At 48.2% G+C, this 17,025-nt stretch overlaps 6 protein-coding genes across 6 annotated transcripts; 3 read left to right on the plus strand and 3 right to left on the minus strand.

Annotated features, from left to right (window-relative positions):
* Nucleotides 1–226: 226 nt before the first annotated feature.
* On the plus strand, nt 227–1,330 carry N7489_003384 (Trichodiene synthase; the record flags this gene model as incomplete). Its single annotated transcript, XM_056709139.1, has 1 exon — nt 227–1,330. One exon carries the CDS (start codon nt 227–229, stop codon nt 1,328–1,330), a length of 1,104 nt encoding a protein of 367 aa, XP_056573441.1.
* A 704-nt stretch (nt 1,331–2,034) lies between these two features.
* On the minus strand, nt 2,035–3,697 carry N7489_003385 (uncharacterized protein; the record flags this gene model as incomplete). The annotated part of the gene is made up of 7 exons (XM_056709140.1): nt 2,035–2,170; nt 2,337–2,753; nt 2,814–2,894; nt 2,953–3,075; nt 3,140–3,330; nt 3,383–3,499; nt 3,548–3,697. The coding sequence occupies 7 exons, from the start codon at nt 3,695–3,697 to the stop codon at nt 2,035–2,037; spliced, it is 1,215 nt and encodes a 404-aa protein (XP_056573442.1).
* A 3,584-nt stretch (nt 3,698–7,281) lies between these two features.
* Nucleotides 7,282–9,202, plus strand: N7489_003386 (cytochrome P450; the record flags this gene model as incomplete). Its single annotated transcript, XM_056709141.1, has 7 exons — nt 7,282–7,477; nt 7,536–7,665; nt 7,718–7,909; nt 7,972–8,123; nt 8,180–8,424; nt 8,476–8,747; nt 8,809–9,202. The coding sequence occupies 7 exons, from the start codon at nt 7,282–7,284 to the stop codon at nt 9,200–9,202; spliced, it is 1,581 nt and encodes a 526-aa protein (XP_056573443.1).
* Nucleotides 9,203–10,314: 1,112 nt separating this feature from the next.
* On the plus strand, nt 10,315–12,039 carry N7489_003387 (3'-5' exonuclease; the record flags this gene model as incomplete). The annotated part of the gene is made up of 1 exon (XM_056709142.1): nt 10,315–12,039. The coding sequence occupies one exon, from the start codon at nt 10,315–10,317 to the stop codon at nt 12,037–12,039; it is 1,725 nt and encodes a 574-aa protein (XP_056573444.1).
* Nucleotides 12,040–12,827: 788 nt separating this feature from the next.
* On the minus strand, nt 12,828–14,687 carry N7489_003388 (uncharacterized protein; the record flags this gene model as incomplete). Its single annotated transcript, XM_056709143.1, has 5 exons — nt 12,828–13,059; nt 13,112–13,332; nt 13,388–13,649; nt 13,722–14,381; nt 14,464–14,687. The coding sequence occupies 5 exons, from the start codon at nt 14,685–14,687 to the stop codon at nt 12,828–12,830; spliced, it is 1,599 nt and encodes a 532-aa protein (XP_056573445.1).
* A 734-nt stretch (nt 14,688–15,421) lies between these two features.
* N7489_003389 (Gfo/Idh/MocA family protein) lies at nt 15,422–16,727 on the minus strand (the record flags this gene model as incomplete). Its single annotated transcript, XM_056709144.1, has 2 exons — nt 15,422–16,008; nt 16,031–16,727. 2 exons carry the CDS (start codon nt 16,725–16,727, stop codon nt 15,422–15,424), a joined length of 1,284 nt encoding a protein of 427 aa, XP_056573446.1.
* Nucleotides 16,728–17,025: the final 298 nt, after the last annotated feature.

Here is a 17,025-nt window from a genome sequence, read left to right on the forward strand (position 1 = left end):
TATTACGTGCTGATCTCGTATAGAAATCCACGTACATGTATGTATCTATGCTCAAGAAACCACACCACGAGTTCACTTGAACACAGATACAAAAGGCCGAAGCTCCCATTCAAATCTATAACTTGTACACAGACGTTGACATCTTTTATGAAAAGTATTTCATAGATACTTCTGCTTATTCTACCCAAGCACGATTCGCCTTCACAGTCCCACTACTCTTGGAATCATGGACAATGTCAATGATAACTCTCCTTTTATTGAACATTTCATTGACACCATTGTCAAATTCCTCGATGATGTTCAATATAATGAGCCTCACCACTCTCTAGCTCCCGAGCCCAGAGCAAACTTCGAATCCATCTACGAGGAGTCGCTCCGCTTCTTCACTCAGCCAACTATACAAGAGCAGCTCTCCCTAAGGTACGACGTGATCACAAAAGCCACGCGCACGACCTCAAGGTTGACCTTGTATTGCTGGCCGAACATCCCACGAAAAGTAATGGCCCAGATAGCCATCCACTTCACCGAACTTCACATTATGGATGACTCGCCGAAAGATTACCACGCAGATATGGCAACATTCTTCTCTGATCTACTCGACGGCAACGAACAGAAAGTCCCTTACTGGCGTGTGACGCTAGGCCAAATCCCGAATCTACTGTGCCATTTCGAACCCTACACCCAATACAACATCTTCCGCTCAATAATAGACTACTACCAGAGCTGCTGGATTGAAGCGCGAGAGTTCAACGGCTATCGAGGCTCGGACCGGTACCCGACAGAACTGCGACGTCTAGGACAGCTAGGCGCATGCATGGGGTCATTTATATTTCCTCGGATAATGTCAGATGAAGCCGGGCAATTCGAGGATATCACGTCGGCAATCGTGCACACAGAGCCAGTCGGGGCATTGGTTAACGACCTGTTCTCCTTCTACAAGGAAGGTGTCGTTGCGGATGTCTACGGAACTGCAGAACGCAACAATCTGGTGATGAATGTCTGCCACGTGAAAGGACTTTCAATCAAGGAGGGCTTTGATGAGATAGCAGCGGACGCGATACGGGCGGTGCATAAGGCCCAAGAGGTGTTTGACGGCTCACATTCGGTAGTTGCGGAAGATGGAATACACGCGTTCATTCGTGGCTATATCCGGTGGCATTTCTGTGATCAACGGTATCGGATGGGGGAGCTGTATGATGCAAGCTATAGATTTGAGAATGGGAGGCGGTTTCGAGAATATTGTGATATGGCGTGGAATGCGGGTGGAGTATCCATGGACCAACCGATGTTCGAAGCTGTTGAGAAACGAGTTTCCACAAGACGTCAATGATAGAATCTACTGGCTGGCAGAGATCATGAAAGGCAAACAATATGATAATATTGTATGAGAGAGCTATGTAAGAATACAGAGGAAAGGAAGTAGTGCAGACTACATACATAGAGGGATGTCATGTGACATAGGGAGATCTCAACAGTCAATCGAAAGGGTCATTTCTAGGAAGCATGTTTGGTCGAGTCTGGGGATGGTTTGGATTATCGCTCCACTAGATACTTCTGATATTTCTCCATTTTGGTCTTATGATTCCACTATCCCGTGGAGAGGTGGATTTGGCCTGCTCCGATGTGGTTTTCTCCTACGAGGTCTTCCCACTCCCTTGCGTGAATGCGGGAGCAACTATATATAAAAGGCTGGTTCTTTGCTGCAGTCAGAAATCTTGACGGCTTGACCCCCACCCATCGGCCCCCGATATGATCCCCCTCCTTATTTGCCTTATGACAAAGGCCGATGAGTCATACCTCGCTAGCTGTTGCAATATCCCAAGACACGGTCCAGAAAAATGCGGTCTTTCAAAGAATCTTAAAGTAGTTTCAAGTTTCCAAGGTTAGATAATAGAGTTAGTCACCCATGGATAAAAACCTCGGGAGCCTGGAGGGGTGCGGGTCTAATCAGTCAGGCCGTTACTCCGTGTCTACGGAGTACATATGTTGTACCTGGCCCTCCAGCCCTCCAGGGCTAGAGATACACCTAACTAATTACCTAAGAGCACCTGGGAAATTAACTGCTAGTCCAAACTTAGAAAGATCATCACGACGATCAGAACGTCCGATTGTCCAGCGGCCCAGCGGTATGTCTATTTTGGCCTGGTCTCCGCTGGGGAGCACACTAGCACTATAGTGCAGTTAGCTTCTCCTCTTTTCTTGTCCTCCCTTTTTCCCGAATCAGCAGTCAGACATTATCAATACATTATATTACGCTCTATTCTGTAGCTTTCTCTCTAAGAATTATGTATATGGAGCATAGAACCAATCCCTAGGCCCAGTAAGCCTAGTTATACGCCACAATAACCTGCCGGCTGACCATAATATCAGCTTCACCGGGCCGTTGGCCATTGTCAAGAATCTCCTTCTGGCTGTCTCCATCGCTCACACTTCCCCGTCGGTTGTGGTCAATCACCGAGGTAGTGGTCGTGTGGTTGGTGCCCTTCCCGATTTCGGGGAGCTCGTAGTTCCGTGAAGCATTTGCCTTGCCAGTACCGTACCCGAGCGACCGGTTGTAATTCTTGTAGTCCGAGGTCTTGCGATCGCGGAGGATGCGGAATAGCGGGCGGAGGGTTGCCACATTGCCAACGATCATGCCGATGCTATTTTCTGCGAATCCCCAGATCACCACGTCCGCAACTCCGTGGAGGTAGTCGACTTGGTTCGTCAGGGTAACAGTGTACTTTAGTCGCACGCATGCTGATAGCGATGCCCTGCAAAGATTGAAAGTTAGCTATATGGGAAAATAAATACGAGGATGCAAAACCACGCACAAGACACCGAGGCCCATCAGGCCAATGATTGAGATTTTGGTGTTGCGGTTGATCTGTACGTTCCAAAGCAATGGAATCGGCCTATCAATGCGGTCAGTGTTTTTGTCTTTCTGAGAATAGATGGGATTTAGGTCCGTACAGGAAAGCTGTCACCCAGTCGGTAAGGATGTTGACAGCCGTGCATGCGTAGTACACATCGGCAAGGACGTAAGCGGGCTGGCAATGGCCTCCATTCTTAAGTGCTGCTTCGTCCCAGGCGGCTCTGCAGCGTGGTCAGCATCTGGCTCTTTGCGGAGATAGGCGATAGTCCTTGCGGGGATGCTTACTCCACGGGGATGCAATTGATCAGAATGAAGATCAGAGCAATGATGTTCATAAGCACGAACATAGCGATGACCACATATTGTGCATAGAGGTACGCCTTGCGCCCCTGTGCCACTCGAATCAGCATCCAACTGATGCTGAGCTTAATCGGGATGATAGCAGCACAGTAGCCAACTTCGAAGATAAGAAAGAACTTGTTGGTCCATTAGTGCTATGTCCGTCAATTTGACAAAGGTTGCGCCCACCTTCTTTCCTTCCACCGAGTACTTTTCGTTGCCAGGCTTTGCAAGTGTCGAATTATGGGCGCCAATCCCATTGAAGGCTCCTCCAAGGCATCCTGAGACAAGCACAGCAAATGGTACCTATCGCGTGTTAGTCAAGCCATAAGAAATTTCTTGTGTGGTACGAACAAGTGCTATTGTCATAATCCAATCTTCTATTCCCCATGACTTGCGGGTCAGTCTGCAGTAAACCCGCAAGCCGTAGGTAATGAAGGCCACTATCGTCAACATGATAGTGCTGCCCGCTAGGGACGGGGCCGCATCGGCATAGACAACCATGGCGTCAAGGTCGCAAAATTAGAGTCAAGTGGTGGCTTATGAAACCTTTGAGGCTCGAATGTGGAAATTTCGGATGGGGTAGCAGGTATATAACAAAAAAAGACCCTAGCAATGCTCCGTACTGTAGTAATTTAATACCAAGTCCACGGGTGGATATAGACTCCGGTCTAACCCTATGCCAAGGCTAGATTTTGCCGATACCAGGGCATCGGGTCCCGGCTCTTGTTTTGCAAGATGTCTTGGAAGCCTTGGAAGCCTTGGAAAAACTTTACTGGGCGCTAACAAAGACCTATTTTAGTGCATCTTTTCGGCACATAGGGATTGTCCCAAGATATAACCGATATGACTGGACCAGGCAAAACCACCTTCTAGGATCTAGAATGACGTGCAGAGGTCCCATAATATTCATGAATCAACACTACCCCTATTTCCTTTGCCCCATAAATCGGAAACCATTTTGGCGAGTCATGTCCCTTTGATTTGAGTAGCGCTTGCGTCTATGTAGCCACTTAATTTCCGACCACCTAGACCACTATTTAGCTGCTCATCGATTTTCTAGACCAAATACACGTATTTATTTATATAATACAGCACTGTTTCCCTGCGCTGATTACTTGTTCTGCATTCCTGAAGATGTCCCATCGATGAGAATTGCAGGATTTCAACAATCAAAAATGATAGAAGTAATCTCAATTACTTCCCCGTATATTTTTCACCTTCAAGGTCTGCTGGGGGAAATTACAATAGGTAAGATGGCTTGCCACAGTTTTGTGTTCAGTAAATAGCTGGACTCCCAGAAGGGAATTAGGACCGACTTCACCTACGCTGATAGGCTCTAGGGCTGTTCACCTGGGCCCTCATCGAAGGGTCTGTGCCAGGACGGTGGGCCGGACGCCTACGACCGTTCAGGCGACGATGTGGGGAACCAGTTGACGATTGACTGGACAAAGTCTTCATCTTCCCGGTGAACCCATATTCCATACCAAAACACATAGAAAGACCTCAGTAAATTGGGAGGAAAATATAGCCTTCTCTTTCGGCGAGCATGAGAATATTGCATGTAAATACTGAGCCAATCCTCATCGCTTTCATTGCCCGAAATACCAAACATCTCCTGATACTCGTGCCAATTGAGTGGGGCAAATTAATTGGAACTAAGATCTTCACACCTGATGCTTCGGGAAAAGTAAGCCCCCTTGGCACTTAAATCTCTGTTGGCAAAGTGGGATAATCCCCTTTTAGGAATTGGACTTGACCTTGGCGCCCGGGGAGGAATTTTCTTATTATGGAATCTACCATAACTAGTAATTTAGCTATGTTAATCTCCGCCACCCCGCCTTCGGCTATGCACTTTCGCAGTACGAGACGTCTTTGCCTAACAGGATCGCCATTCTCGCTATAGGCTATTCGGACCACAGGTGCGAGGCGAAATGGCTGTGCTCCGCCACAATGGAATATTTCCGGGGTGCGCTGTGTCACTTATCAGAAGACCCAAGCTTGCAGATTATCAGCAGTAGGGTGGAAGCGCGGAGAAAAGGTCGCTTCGTTCGCCATGTGGTGCGGAAAAGGCTTGTGGCTTCGCTTGGCTTGGCACGACTGGGCGCAACATGAATTCAACGATCTCCACGGAGTTCTTCCTATGAGATCGACATATGGCTGAAAATACGGTCGCCGAGCGATTGAGTCTAGGTACACGTTCTCCGAAGCATGACAAGTCTCATGTCTCGTTATAATCACTTTTTGGCTATGTAGGCATCCCTCTTTACCAGCAGTTCGACTACCATCCGCCGCAACGACCTTCGCTCCAAGCCTCCAGCTCTCCAGCTCTCCAGCTCCATAAAGAAAAGGAGTCACGCCCACATCCCTCCTATGTACTTAGCTCTAGCCCGGACCAGACCTGATCCTCATCTCCGCCCGCCCAGCACCGCAATATTCGAAACCTCCACAATCAGTATCCATAACAAACCCTATCTGAGTCCATAGTCATGTGCAGTCGATGACCCCATGATTGTGTAGTGCTTAAACACCACCCCGATAACCCACTTTAACTCCTTTCTAAGTACTGGGATTCTTGTCTCAAATCCTATGCCATTTACATTATCCTTCCACATATCCTGAAATCGCTTAAGGCGACTTCGACGCCTTGCAAACGCTACCATTGCAACTGGGTCACCATTATCAGCAGCGTAGTGTCTTCGTAGTCTTATGAACAGATATCACAGGCCAGAGTACGTCGATCGCAAGCCAAGAGCAGCGATCAGCGCTATTAGGATCCAGGCTCTTATCATAGACACAAGCATGGAGACTCCATGGGCAGGATCGTCTGTTTATTCGCTCACCGATGGCGCAACCAAGTTGCTATAGTGGTTTCATTTATGCAGCAAAATTGATACCGGCGTTTCCATTTTCCACGACGACATACGTGGGTCAAAATTGTCACACACAAGGTTTACCAACCCCCTATCAATTGTAATAAAAAGGCAAAATGTGGCACAGCCATCGCCCACGGAGAACGTCAGCCATCAATCTCCATCACTCTCAATATTGCACTGCCCAAGTTCAATCTCAACCCGGCCCGCCGCCGACAATCACCTTAGCAGCAATTTCACACTACAATGAACTCCAATGAAACCGTTCCCCTCTTTATTCAAGTAAGATGAGGTATTCGCCTAGTGGCAGGTCAGAAAAAGGTCGGAGGCGATGGCACGCCCAGGCGAGCGGGCTTCGCTGGGAGAGGCAAGCAGGGAGTCTACTGCCTAAAGGAAGAGGTGGATATTGAGGTGATATAACCGCGTGCCTTCTATCATATTCAAGGGCATAAAATGGGTGCAACACTCATAGTATCATCACCATTCACCACATCCATGCACACAATCAACTACGAACAAAGTGAAGAGCAAACATATCGAGGATTGTGGTCGACGACTCCCTTATTTCGAGTTCAGTCTTATCTCCATTCATCTATTTTCTACATGTTCCACATGAGCGAACCCATGTTTCACATGTAACATCTATCGGAGCGAATGAACTGCCCAGGTGTCCAGGTGGGCTTGATGTCTAGGCTAAGCATTTTCGGTCGCCGAATTACCGTAAATTAGCATTATAGTATAATAATCTATATATAAGCTACTATAACCATTTTTATATTGGATGTACTGAGTGTAAGCACTCCGGTCATCGCGATTCAATGGTAGATTGATGAACGGCACCGAGGCTACAATCCGCAATGACTTTGCAAAGCCATCAAAAATATAAGTTTCAAGATCCAGTCAGAGAGATTGTATATATACAGAGTAGCATTGGTGCGAAACGACCACATGAATATGCACGTACATCCCGCCCCCCTCCTACGTGCAGATTACCGGCCTATCGTAGAGTTATAGGCGCTGGATCAAATGCATACATCCTGCAACATTACCCGTAGACTTCCCAAGACCAATCAATGTTTACTATTTATATTGTAGGTACTTGTGTGAAGATAACCCCTCTTCAAGGCTTAAAAAACCAGGTGTGTCCAGCAAAGCACGTACACCCCTCACTTACCATCGTCTTTCGAAGATTTATCTTTAACATCGATTATCGTCATGTTGTTAACGCTGTGGTTGGGTCTTCTCATTGTTCTTGGCCTTTGGGTTGTTACTACCGTCTGTGGCCGCAAGAGATATCCGCTGCCTCTTCCTCCCGGTCCTAAACAGAAACCCATAATTGGAAATCTGAAGGATCTTCCAACCCCAGATCAACAAGATTGGATGCACTGGCTAAAACATAAAGAGCTATATGGTAGGAATCAGTTCCTGTGGGACATACCAACTTGGGATGTTGACCATACCTAAATCAGGACCCATTAGCTCACTCACTGTGCTGGGGAAACATGTTATCGTCCTTAACGATGCTAAGTTGGCGGTGCAGCTACTAGAAAAGCGTTCCGCTATACACTCAGGGCGTCCAGAAAATATGTTTGTTGACATGTCAGTGGAAGGCATTATGTAGATGACACTAGTGTGTGACTGATATCACCAGGTCGGGTTGGCAATATGTTCTTGGGGCGCTCAGAAACCCAGATCACGTAAGAAAGACACGGAAACACCTGTATCAAGAGATCGGTTCAAAGAATTCCGTTTCCCGCTTCAACGATGTTCAGACAACGGAGGTCGGTCGTTTCCTGTTGAGGGTGTTGGATGAGCCAGACAAGCTCAATCAGCACATACGGAAGTGAGTCAATCCCCCTATTTGGAGCATAGTATGCTCGTATTCAAGGCCTAATTTGCGAGCAGAGACGCTGGAGCGATCGTTTTGAAAATTGGTTATGGGTATACCATTGAACCACATGCTCAGGACCCTCTGGTGGACCTGGCCGACAAGGCGATGGAGGACTTCTCATATGCCTTGCTTCCAGCAACATGGGCGGTGGAGTTTATTCCGATACGTAAGCAACGAGGCAGTCGTGGATCTTGGATGAATGTTATCTAACCCTCTGGCTAGTGAAATATCTCCCGGCCTGGTTCCCTGGGGCACGATTCGTGAAGATCTCGCAGACCTACAAGTCGAGAGCACAAGCCTTCAGTGACGTTCCGTACGCGTTTACCAAGCAGGAGATAAGTAACGGTCGCTTTGTGCCGTCTTTCTTGTCCAATCTTCTTCGAGACAATCCTGTCGATCCTGGAACCGAAGAAGAGGATATCATCAAGTGGTCAGCCGGGTCTTTATACGCCGGGGGTGCAGATACAGTGAGGGAAAAGCCAGACTTGCGCGCATTATGTTAGGCTAACAGAAAGTAGACTGTCTCGTCGATTGCGAGTTTCTTCCTCGCCATGGCCCTTTTCCCGGAGGCGCAACACAAGGCTCAGCAGGAACTCGACACAGTGCTCGGGAGTAACCAACTACCCCAATTCCGAGATCGAGAAAACCTTCCCTATATAGATGCACTAGTTAAGGAGGTTCTCCGCTGGCATCCAGTTGTACCGATGAGTGTAGCGCACACGTCCACACAGGATGATACATGCGAGGGGTACTTCATCCCCAAGGGGTCATCCGTTCTTGCAAACATCTGGTGAGTTTCTCTTATCCGTTCCAGGAGACAGCAGTTCCTGATACAGGTTTCAATATCCTAGGGCATTTACGCACGATCCAATCGTCTATCATGACCCAATGACCTTCAACCCCGAGCGCTTTTTGACTTCCCCCGATGGCAAACTCCCAGAGCGCGATCCTCACATGCTTGTATTCGGGTTTGGTCGTCGAGCCTGCCCTGGGCGTACTCTAGCAGATGCGAACGTCTTCCTCACTGTTGCACAGGCCCTGGCTGTCTTCAGTATCTCGAAACCGGTACAAAACGGCGTTACCCAGGATATCCCACTAAAGTTCCTCCCCGGGGTCATTAGCCATCCGGCTCCATTCGAGGTGTCGGTCCGGCCGCGAAGCGTGGCGCACGAACAACTCATCCGAGAACTCGAACAGCATTATCCTTGGGAGAAAAGCGACGCTGAATCCCTCCCGAGTGTATAGATGACGATCCATATATACTCGAATGACGGCTGATTACCCTATCTGGTTATGTGGGTGCGAGAAGCTCTCAATGACAATTGCTTGAATCCCAGAAATTATATATCAGCCGTCTCAGCTCTCAACTCCAGCGTTCATCTTGTTTCACTGAGGCATTGCTTGCTCCGGCGATTTGGCAGACCTCTCTTTGCCCCTTTGAAGCCTTTATTTCTCTTTTCCCATGAACTATATGGATGGCTTCATGGTAGGTAGTGATAGTACTCTCCGTCATTGATATTCTCATCGCATCTTGCTTCCTCTCCCAGGTGGAAGCTCCATGTATGACATCTCAACAATTTATTGAATATGGTTCGACATATAAAGGACAAGATCTGAGTTTTCACCAACTCTAGAATTGTATAAGAATTGTATATGATAGTTCTTTCCTTTTTATGCAGTCACAAGTAGCTCGAATGTACGGAGGTGCGGAGTCGGTGATCCTCCGGTCAATGTTCGGGAGTCGAAAGTCCGCCGATTCTACTTCAGGAAGGCAGGAAACAGACCTCCAGGCTGCGGATTCCCTCATGCTGGACTTTGACCTATGCGATCTTTTATCCGTGTTTGATGAGCAGTAAAGGAATATACGCTGTGTATTCACCGGAACAAGCATTGGTTGTCCATGTGAATTGCTTCAGCTCTTTGTGTTCGTGCTTGTTACTGGAGAAACTCTTCTCGTGCGCTGTGATTGGTCCGAATGTTTTTGTTGGCCTGGTATTTCAGGCATATTTAAGGCCCCATTCCAGCGCGGTAGAGTTGGGCAGAATCTCGGCTTGGCCAATTTCCTCCCTCTTGAGACCAATTATCGATTCACTCTACGGTTTTGTCTGGACCAGGTTGAGTTGAACAAGTAAATCTTGTTCCTAAAGACTGTCTCTTCGACTACATATTTCTGGCTCATTGACCCCTAGGCTCCCGCGCCCGGTGACCGAAGTGCAACGCCTACCAATTCCTGTCCCCCACGTTTGGGCTCGATTAGGCAGGACGTACACATATTCCAAGGTTGCTCCTTCTGTAGCTGTCCGAGCATTCAAGTTGACAAAGTTCAAATACGGCTCGTCGATTTTCTTTCGACTATAATGACTTCACCCACAGTCGTTGACAAGTTATTTGTCTGTCCTGGATGTCAGAAAGGTGGCTTCAAAAGCATTGGTGCCGTCAAGGCTCATTTTGAGTCCAAAGGTCACAAACTTGCTTGCGATCCATGCGACAAACCCTTTGGGAATATAACGGCGTTACTCAAGCACTCCCAGAAGCATGAAAAGCCCTCGGATGGTTCCGATCTCAAGTCTCTCAAGTCAGCAAAACCAGCGCCAAAGAGCACGAAGCAAGAAAAGTTCGAGGCTCCTTCCGAGTCATTTGTCAAGCCTTCTAAATTAGCCCCAAAGCCTGTGAAATCTGGGAAGTTACCGGATCTGTCTGAGTCTTTTGTCAAGCCTGCAAAGCCACCAAAGACCACAAAGCATGAAAAGCCACAGGATCGTTCCGAGCCCCTGTCCACCAACCTTACCCACTCCATTACAAAGAAAAAGAAGCCTGAGAAGCCCCAAGATTTGTCTGAGTCTTTGTCTGCCAAACCTGTGAAACCCACTCCAAAGAAAACGAAGCTCGAGAAGTCCCTAGACCGCTCCGGTATCTTGCCCGCCAAGCCTGCGAAACCAGCTCAGAAGCGCACACCAAATCAGGCACCAGTACCTGCTCCATTGAGGGCAGAGGCTGTTGAGGACCCTTGGAACAAGACCTCTGAAGAACCGAACCTCTCTTCATCTGCCATTCAAAACGTCAATTACCATGCTGTCCTCGAGCCCCTCGAGCAAAACTTGATCTTTCGCTACTTGTCGGCACGATGTCACTCGGACACGCGTCTGGTCTCACGAGGCTTCACCTTTAGGGCTGGCTTGGCAGATGTCGGCAGACGGCCGTCCAAGAAGCCCCCTCCGAAGACAGGACATTTCCGCCAAGTTCCTCGGTCCTCTGACGGCTTGCCAAAAAGGAGAGCAATTGTCCTTGACTGTGAGATGGTGCAGGTCGAAGGAGGGCGTCGGGAGCTTGCTTTCTTGAGCGCGATTGACTTTTTGACTGGCGAGGTTCTCATCGACAATTATGTGCAACCGAAATTGAGGGTCGTGAATTGGGATTCTCGATTCAGCGGCGTTACCCCTGGTGCCATGAACAAGGCTGTCAAGAAAGGGACGGCGTTGTTTGGCTGGGAAGGAGCGCGCTCGAAATTATGGGAGTTCATGGACAGCGAGACTGTCCTCGTTGGTCATTCTCTCAACAATGATCTTGATGTATTGGGTATCATCCACTGGAATATTGTCGACTCCTCCATCATTACCAGCGAAGCGGTGTTTTATACTGTTCATGCCCGTGAACCACTCAACCGCACATGGAGTCTGAAGACTCTTACCAACGAATTGGTCAATTATGATATCCAAGTCGGGAAACAGGGCCACAGTGCGCTGGAAGATGCACATGCTACACGGGATATTGTGATCTGGTGTTTGAGATATCCCGAACACCTGAAGGTGTGGGCGGACAATGCCCGGGATCAAGAAGAGCAGCGCGCGTACGAGAGGGAGTTGAAGAGGACGACAGAAGAGGAGGTGAAAGAGCAAAAGAGAAAACATGATATGGAGATAAAGATCCAGATGTTATCCCGTGGCGTTACTGGCTTGGATGTTCATGACATTGGCCTGTCTGATGACGATGCTAATGAGCTTGATTATTCTTTTGTCGGCCATGATGGTGATGTTGAATACGAACCGATAACTATTGAAGCGGCCGCGGCTTCATTCTTCTGATACTCCCATGTCTATAATTATCTGTTAATTACGGTGTTATATGACAATTCAATTACAATTGTTCAGTTGTGCAATCATTGAATTATTCACTGTTGCTCTCTTTGTCTTATCATTCGACAAGGGATATGCCCCCCAAATACAGGAGTGAGTTCTGTTCGCAAAATCGACGCCACTCAAGTTCGAAAACTTCATGGGCATTAACAAGGCACTACTTTACAATTTACAATCTGGAGCCAATCTTATACACACAGTGACCACTGTCCTCGTCGACACAGCCTATGTCTCCCCAGTAATACTAAGAGAGGTCTATATCGTCGGATGACTCACCAGGTATTGAAAGTGACAAAACCAGACTTGCATGCTAGCCAAAAGACTTGAGACGCTTTCCATCGCTCATCAGACCGTGGTTTCTAAGAACAAGCCGAAGCACCCTCCTGATATCGACCAGTGTTGGTAGTACGAGAACAAGCAGAGTGGAAAGGCTGTATTGAAGTCTAACAGAAGACTGGGGGAGGAAGGGAGAGGAAGGAGGTAAACAAGCAGGTATTACTAGCCTGCAGCCATCCAGATCACGTGACCGGGATCCAACAACCGGTCTATCACCTAGCCCTAGCAAAGTCTATAATAGGATCTTTGCGCTGCTCACACGCTTTCTTCGGAGATAGTACTTGATGCAGGTCTCGGCTCGGGTCCGTCCAGTGAATAGCGTCCCCAGTAGGGGTATTTTGCGATGCAGTTTGCTCCTAGAGGAGTGAAGCTCTCTGTTTGTGCTCTGCATATCCTTGGGGCTAATAAACATAGACGAAGTCCTCGTTCTTCAGATCGGTCATGTCCTGCAAACCGTTGTCTTGTTCCACTGAGACCTTTTGATCCCGAATATCCTCCAGCTCCACTGCCTTGGTCTGTTTCCGTTTGTCCTTGTTCAGCATAGACATATCAGCTACGGGGCCCACTTTCCCGAGTTCCACGCGTCGCTTCTCGTGCTTCTTGTTTAGATGCATGAGATAGAAAGGAGTGAGGCTATCGAGTAAAGTTAGTTGAAGAATAAAACCACAGTTGAGTTAGAACATACCCTCCGATGGTCCCCACAGTGACAAACATAACAAGGTTGGCTATAAGACCGGTTCGGTATAATGGTGCCTCCTCGGTAGAGTAAAGAAGCGGTCCTATAACGTTGCCGGCACACATGCCTACGAACACCAGCCCCGAAGTGCACTTCTTTTTAGTGTCACCTGCGGTATTCTGTGCTTGCCAGGCATATATCAGCGGGGTAATGGATGCCATTGTGGAGACCTGGAGCCAGAACATTAGTTGCTGATCGTAAGTTACTGTGTTAATGGGAGCACACCAAATAGTAGCCGAAGAGTAGGACACCTTTATGGTGTCGCGGGACAGTAAGCAGCATGATGGCTCCGACGCTCGGCAGTAAGCTGGCCCCGGCTATAACGAGACCCTTACGTTGGGTCCACGTAGCCAGCCATCCTGTGATTAATATGGCCAGAATCTGAATGACTCCGAAGGGAATGTTGAATAGGATTGTTTGGAAGCTGTCAAATCCGAATGACTTGATAATCAGGGGACCGAATGCCGAGATGCCTCCACTTGCAATACTATTACAAATGCTGGTTAGTTCCAATTCCCTCTTTTCTTCGCGTGGCAATGTGCCAAGAGCTAATACTTACGAGATAGTTATAATCGAGAAGAACCAGCACCAAGTCTTGAGGTCTAAGATAACCTCTCGAGCATGATCCCATCGCCATTCCTGGTTGGAAATACCCATCTGGTTGGCACGCAATCTCTCTGTGGCAATGAATTTCTCCCGATCACTCAAGCACTTGGCTTCCATCGGGGAATCAGGCATTAACCAGAAAACGAGAAAAGAGTAAACCACTGTCAAAAGGCCACAGAACATGAAGATGGTTTGGTACCGATATAAGGTATTGCTGTGGATATGTCCAAGGCCGTAGGTGAGAAGACTACCAATGATGGAGGTCAGACCATTCATTGCGTTCCAGTAACTCACACGCAAAGTCTGTTCACTTCGACGCCACCACATCTGTGTGATAGCAACACAACACGGTGCGATGCAGGATTCGAATGAGCCAAGGACGAAGCGCAATCCGAGCAGCGAGGGGAAATCAGTGCAAGCGGCCATAATGGCAAGTGCTGATCCCCAGAGGAAAATGGCGCTGGCGAGGACTTTTCCGGTAGGGAGTTTCACCAAAATTAGCGCCACGAGAGGTTGCATTACCAATTGTGCAAGGTAGAGAATAGACCCAAGCCAGGAATATTGTAGGCCGACTAGATTGGCATCTTCCTGCAGGCCGAAAATGGAGACATAGCTAATTAATGACGGGTTAGTATCATGGGCATTAGGAAAATGTTGGACTACCTGGAAACGATGTAGCATAAAAGGATAGTTACCTCAAGGAACTTTTGTCAAGCTGCTGGAAGAAATACGCCCAAAGAACAAGGACGAGGATTCGCTTGTCGATACGGCGGAGAACGGCTTTCTCCTCTTCGTAGGTGAACGCAGTCTCCTCAGTCGCATGACTAGTCAAGAACTCAACTGCCTTTGAACGTGTAGCTCGCTCATGGCGCTGCTCCTGCTCCTGGACCGTTGAGATTTCGTCGTCGGCTTGGGCCATGGCTGGGAATTCAACAAGTGGTTGAAGAAGGGCAGTCCAGGTCCTAATTGCTTAGGTGCTCGATCCTTTAAAGGAATAAAAGCCTCTTATCCTTTCTTTTCTCTTAGACCAATAGTTCGCCATCGCTTTGACCCTGGCGTAGAGAGCAATGTCGGAAAAGGCATAAAGAATGGTAAGATCGCTCTGTATTCCGCCCTGGTACCACTACGGTATGGTCTAAATCAGTTTTTGCACCTATCAAGGTCATCTAAAACATGAACTAGGACAAATACGAAACAATACGATGGCCGAGTACTACTCCTTTGGAAGCTTTTTGGTGATATTGCGGGGAAGCATTGCGCGGAAGCCCCCGTCGCTGCTTATTTACCCGAAAACCGGGGTACAACATCCTTCGTGCTTCCCCGCGTTCTCATCTGAGGCTAATCAAACTAGTAGATTGGCGGATGGTGGCCAATCCTCGGGGCAAAGCTTCCCTTTATCCCGGTTTAGCCGTCTGTGATTCTCTTGCCGCATGTAGACAGAGCCGACGAACCAATGTAGATGAACGTCTCGACCAGGGGTATCCAGCCTGATAGTCAAAATAATAAGTGCATCAGCCAATCTGTCTACAAGCTTGGTTGTCTTGCCAATTGCTACTTCATCAACGAAATCCAGTCCAAATGTGTTATTGCCAAAAAGAAGTTTCTATGAGGCCAAAATACAGCAAACCAATCGATCTATACAGCCAACATTGTTCAAGGGAGGTCGAGAATATCTTTGACGTTCACCACCTGTCCAGTACGGATCGAGCGATTGGCAGCGACACCGGTCAAAATAGAAGCCGCACCATCAATGTGACTAGCAGCCCTCATGTACTCATCGGGCTCAGCTTCTCCGAAAAGATCACGAAGTAGCACATTATCACCTCCCCCATGTCCACCTGCGCCTTGCTCAATCTTAACCTTGCGCGGCTCTTGGAACAAAGGTCGCAAAAGGAGACTTATACTTTCAGCGGCGCCTTCTAGGGACTGCTCTCCACCAGAGTTGACATAGCTGCTCTCGACAATCTCCGCCTCAAGTCTACCGCCTGTTCCGTTGAAGCTGACACGGAAGCCCTCCCAGGGGGCATATGCAGTGAGAGAGTAGGTCAAGACTGCGCTGTTCTCGTATCGAACGAGCACGTTCATCGTGTCTTCAATGCTAATTCCATCGCCAAAGACACTTTGGTCACGGAAGTATCCATCTTCGTGCTCGGCGTCCAGGTAGATTGACTTTAGCTGAGGGTTTTCCTCCAGATGCAGTGCAAATGGATCATTCTTAGCAGCCTCGCTGCCATGAGCCCCTCGAGTAGAACTGGGTCACACCCCGCTCCTCGGCGTTCTTCTTCCCGTAGAACTTGAGATCTCCTTGTGCGTATACTGTCTTTGGTCGAGACTGCAGCCAGAAGTTGATCAAATCAAAATGGTGAGTGGATTTATGGACTAGAAGACCGCCGCTGTTCCGAGCATCACGATGCCAACGTCGGAAGTAATCTGCACCGTGGGATGTGTTGAGCATCCACTCGAAGTGAATGCTTGTAACGGTACCGATCGCGCCGGATCGGATGACTTCAAATATCTTCGTGTTGTGGGGTGCATAACGGTAATTGAAGGTGACCCTAACCCTCTTGTTGGTACGATCAACAGCCGAAAAGATCTCGTTGCATTGCGGAACATCGATGGTCATTGGCTTTTCGGTGATGACATTACAGCCAAGCTCTAAGGCACGGACAATGTAGGTGTGGTGGGTACGATCGATGGTAGTGACAATAACCTCGTCTGGTCTGGTTTCCTTAATCATGAGATCGAAATCGGCAGCGAGGTATGTTGGGACGGGTTCGTGGCCTAGGGCTTCGATCTTGGCTTTCGCGTAGTTGAGTCGAGTCTGATTGGTATCGCAGATTGCGACGAGAGCGCTAGTCTTGTTGTAATCTTTCGCAATGCTCGTGTAGAACAAAGCCGATCTCCCACCAGTGCCAATCAGCGCATAGCGCTTTTTCTGCGAGAGGACAATATCACCCATGATCCCGGACAATCTTTGGGGTTGAGGTAACTAAGATATCTGGAGCACACGGCAGTCAACGCAGCTGGTGAGTTAGGGGGAGATTGAAGTCCACACGTTATAGTGGCTTCTTGATGTTGACATATATACTTGGCAGATCTCCACTGGGGTCCAATGCGGGGAAGCAGTAACAAATACAAGAAACCAACTCATTCTCATTGCTTTGCCATTCGGGAAAGTGTACAATTGGTGCAAAAATATTTCCAAATAGTCAGATGACTCCCTTCAGATCTGCAGGCTCGGCAATGGTTACCCCGAA

Source organism: Penicillium chrysogenum (assembly GCF_028827035.1).
Source record: "Penicillium chrysogenum strain IBT 35668 chromosome Unknown utg000001l_segment0_segment0, whole genome shotgun sequence".
In the NCBI taxonomy this organism is placed as follows: domain Eukaryota; kingdom Fungi; phylum Ascomycota; class Eurotiomycetes; order Eurotiales; family Aspergillaceae; genus Penicillium; species Penicillium chrysogenum.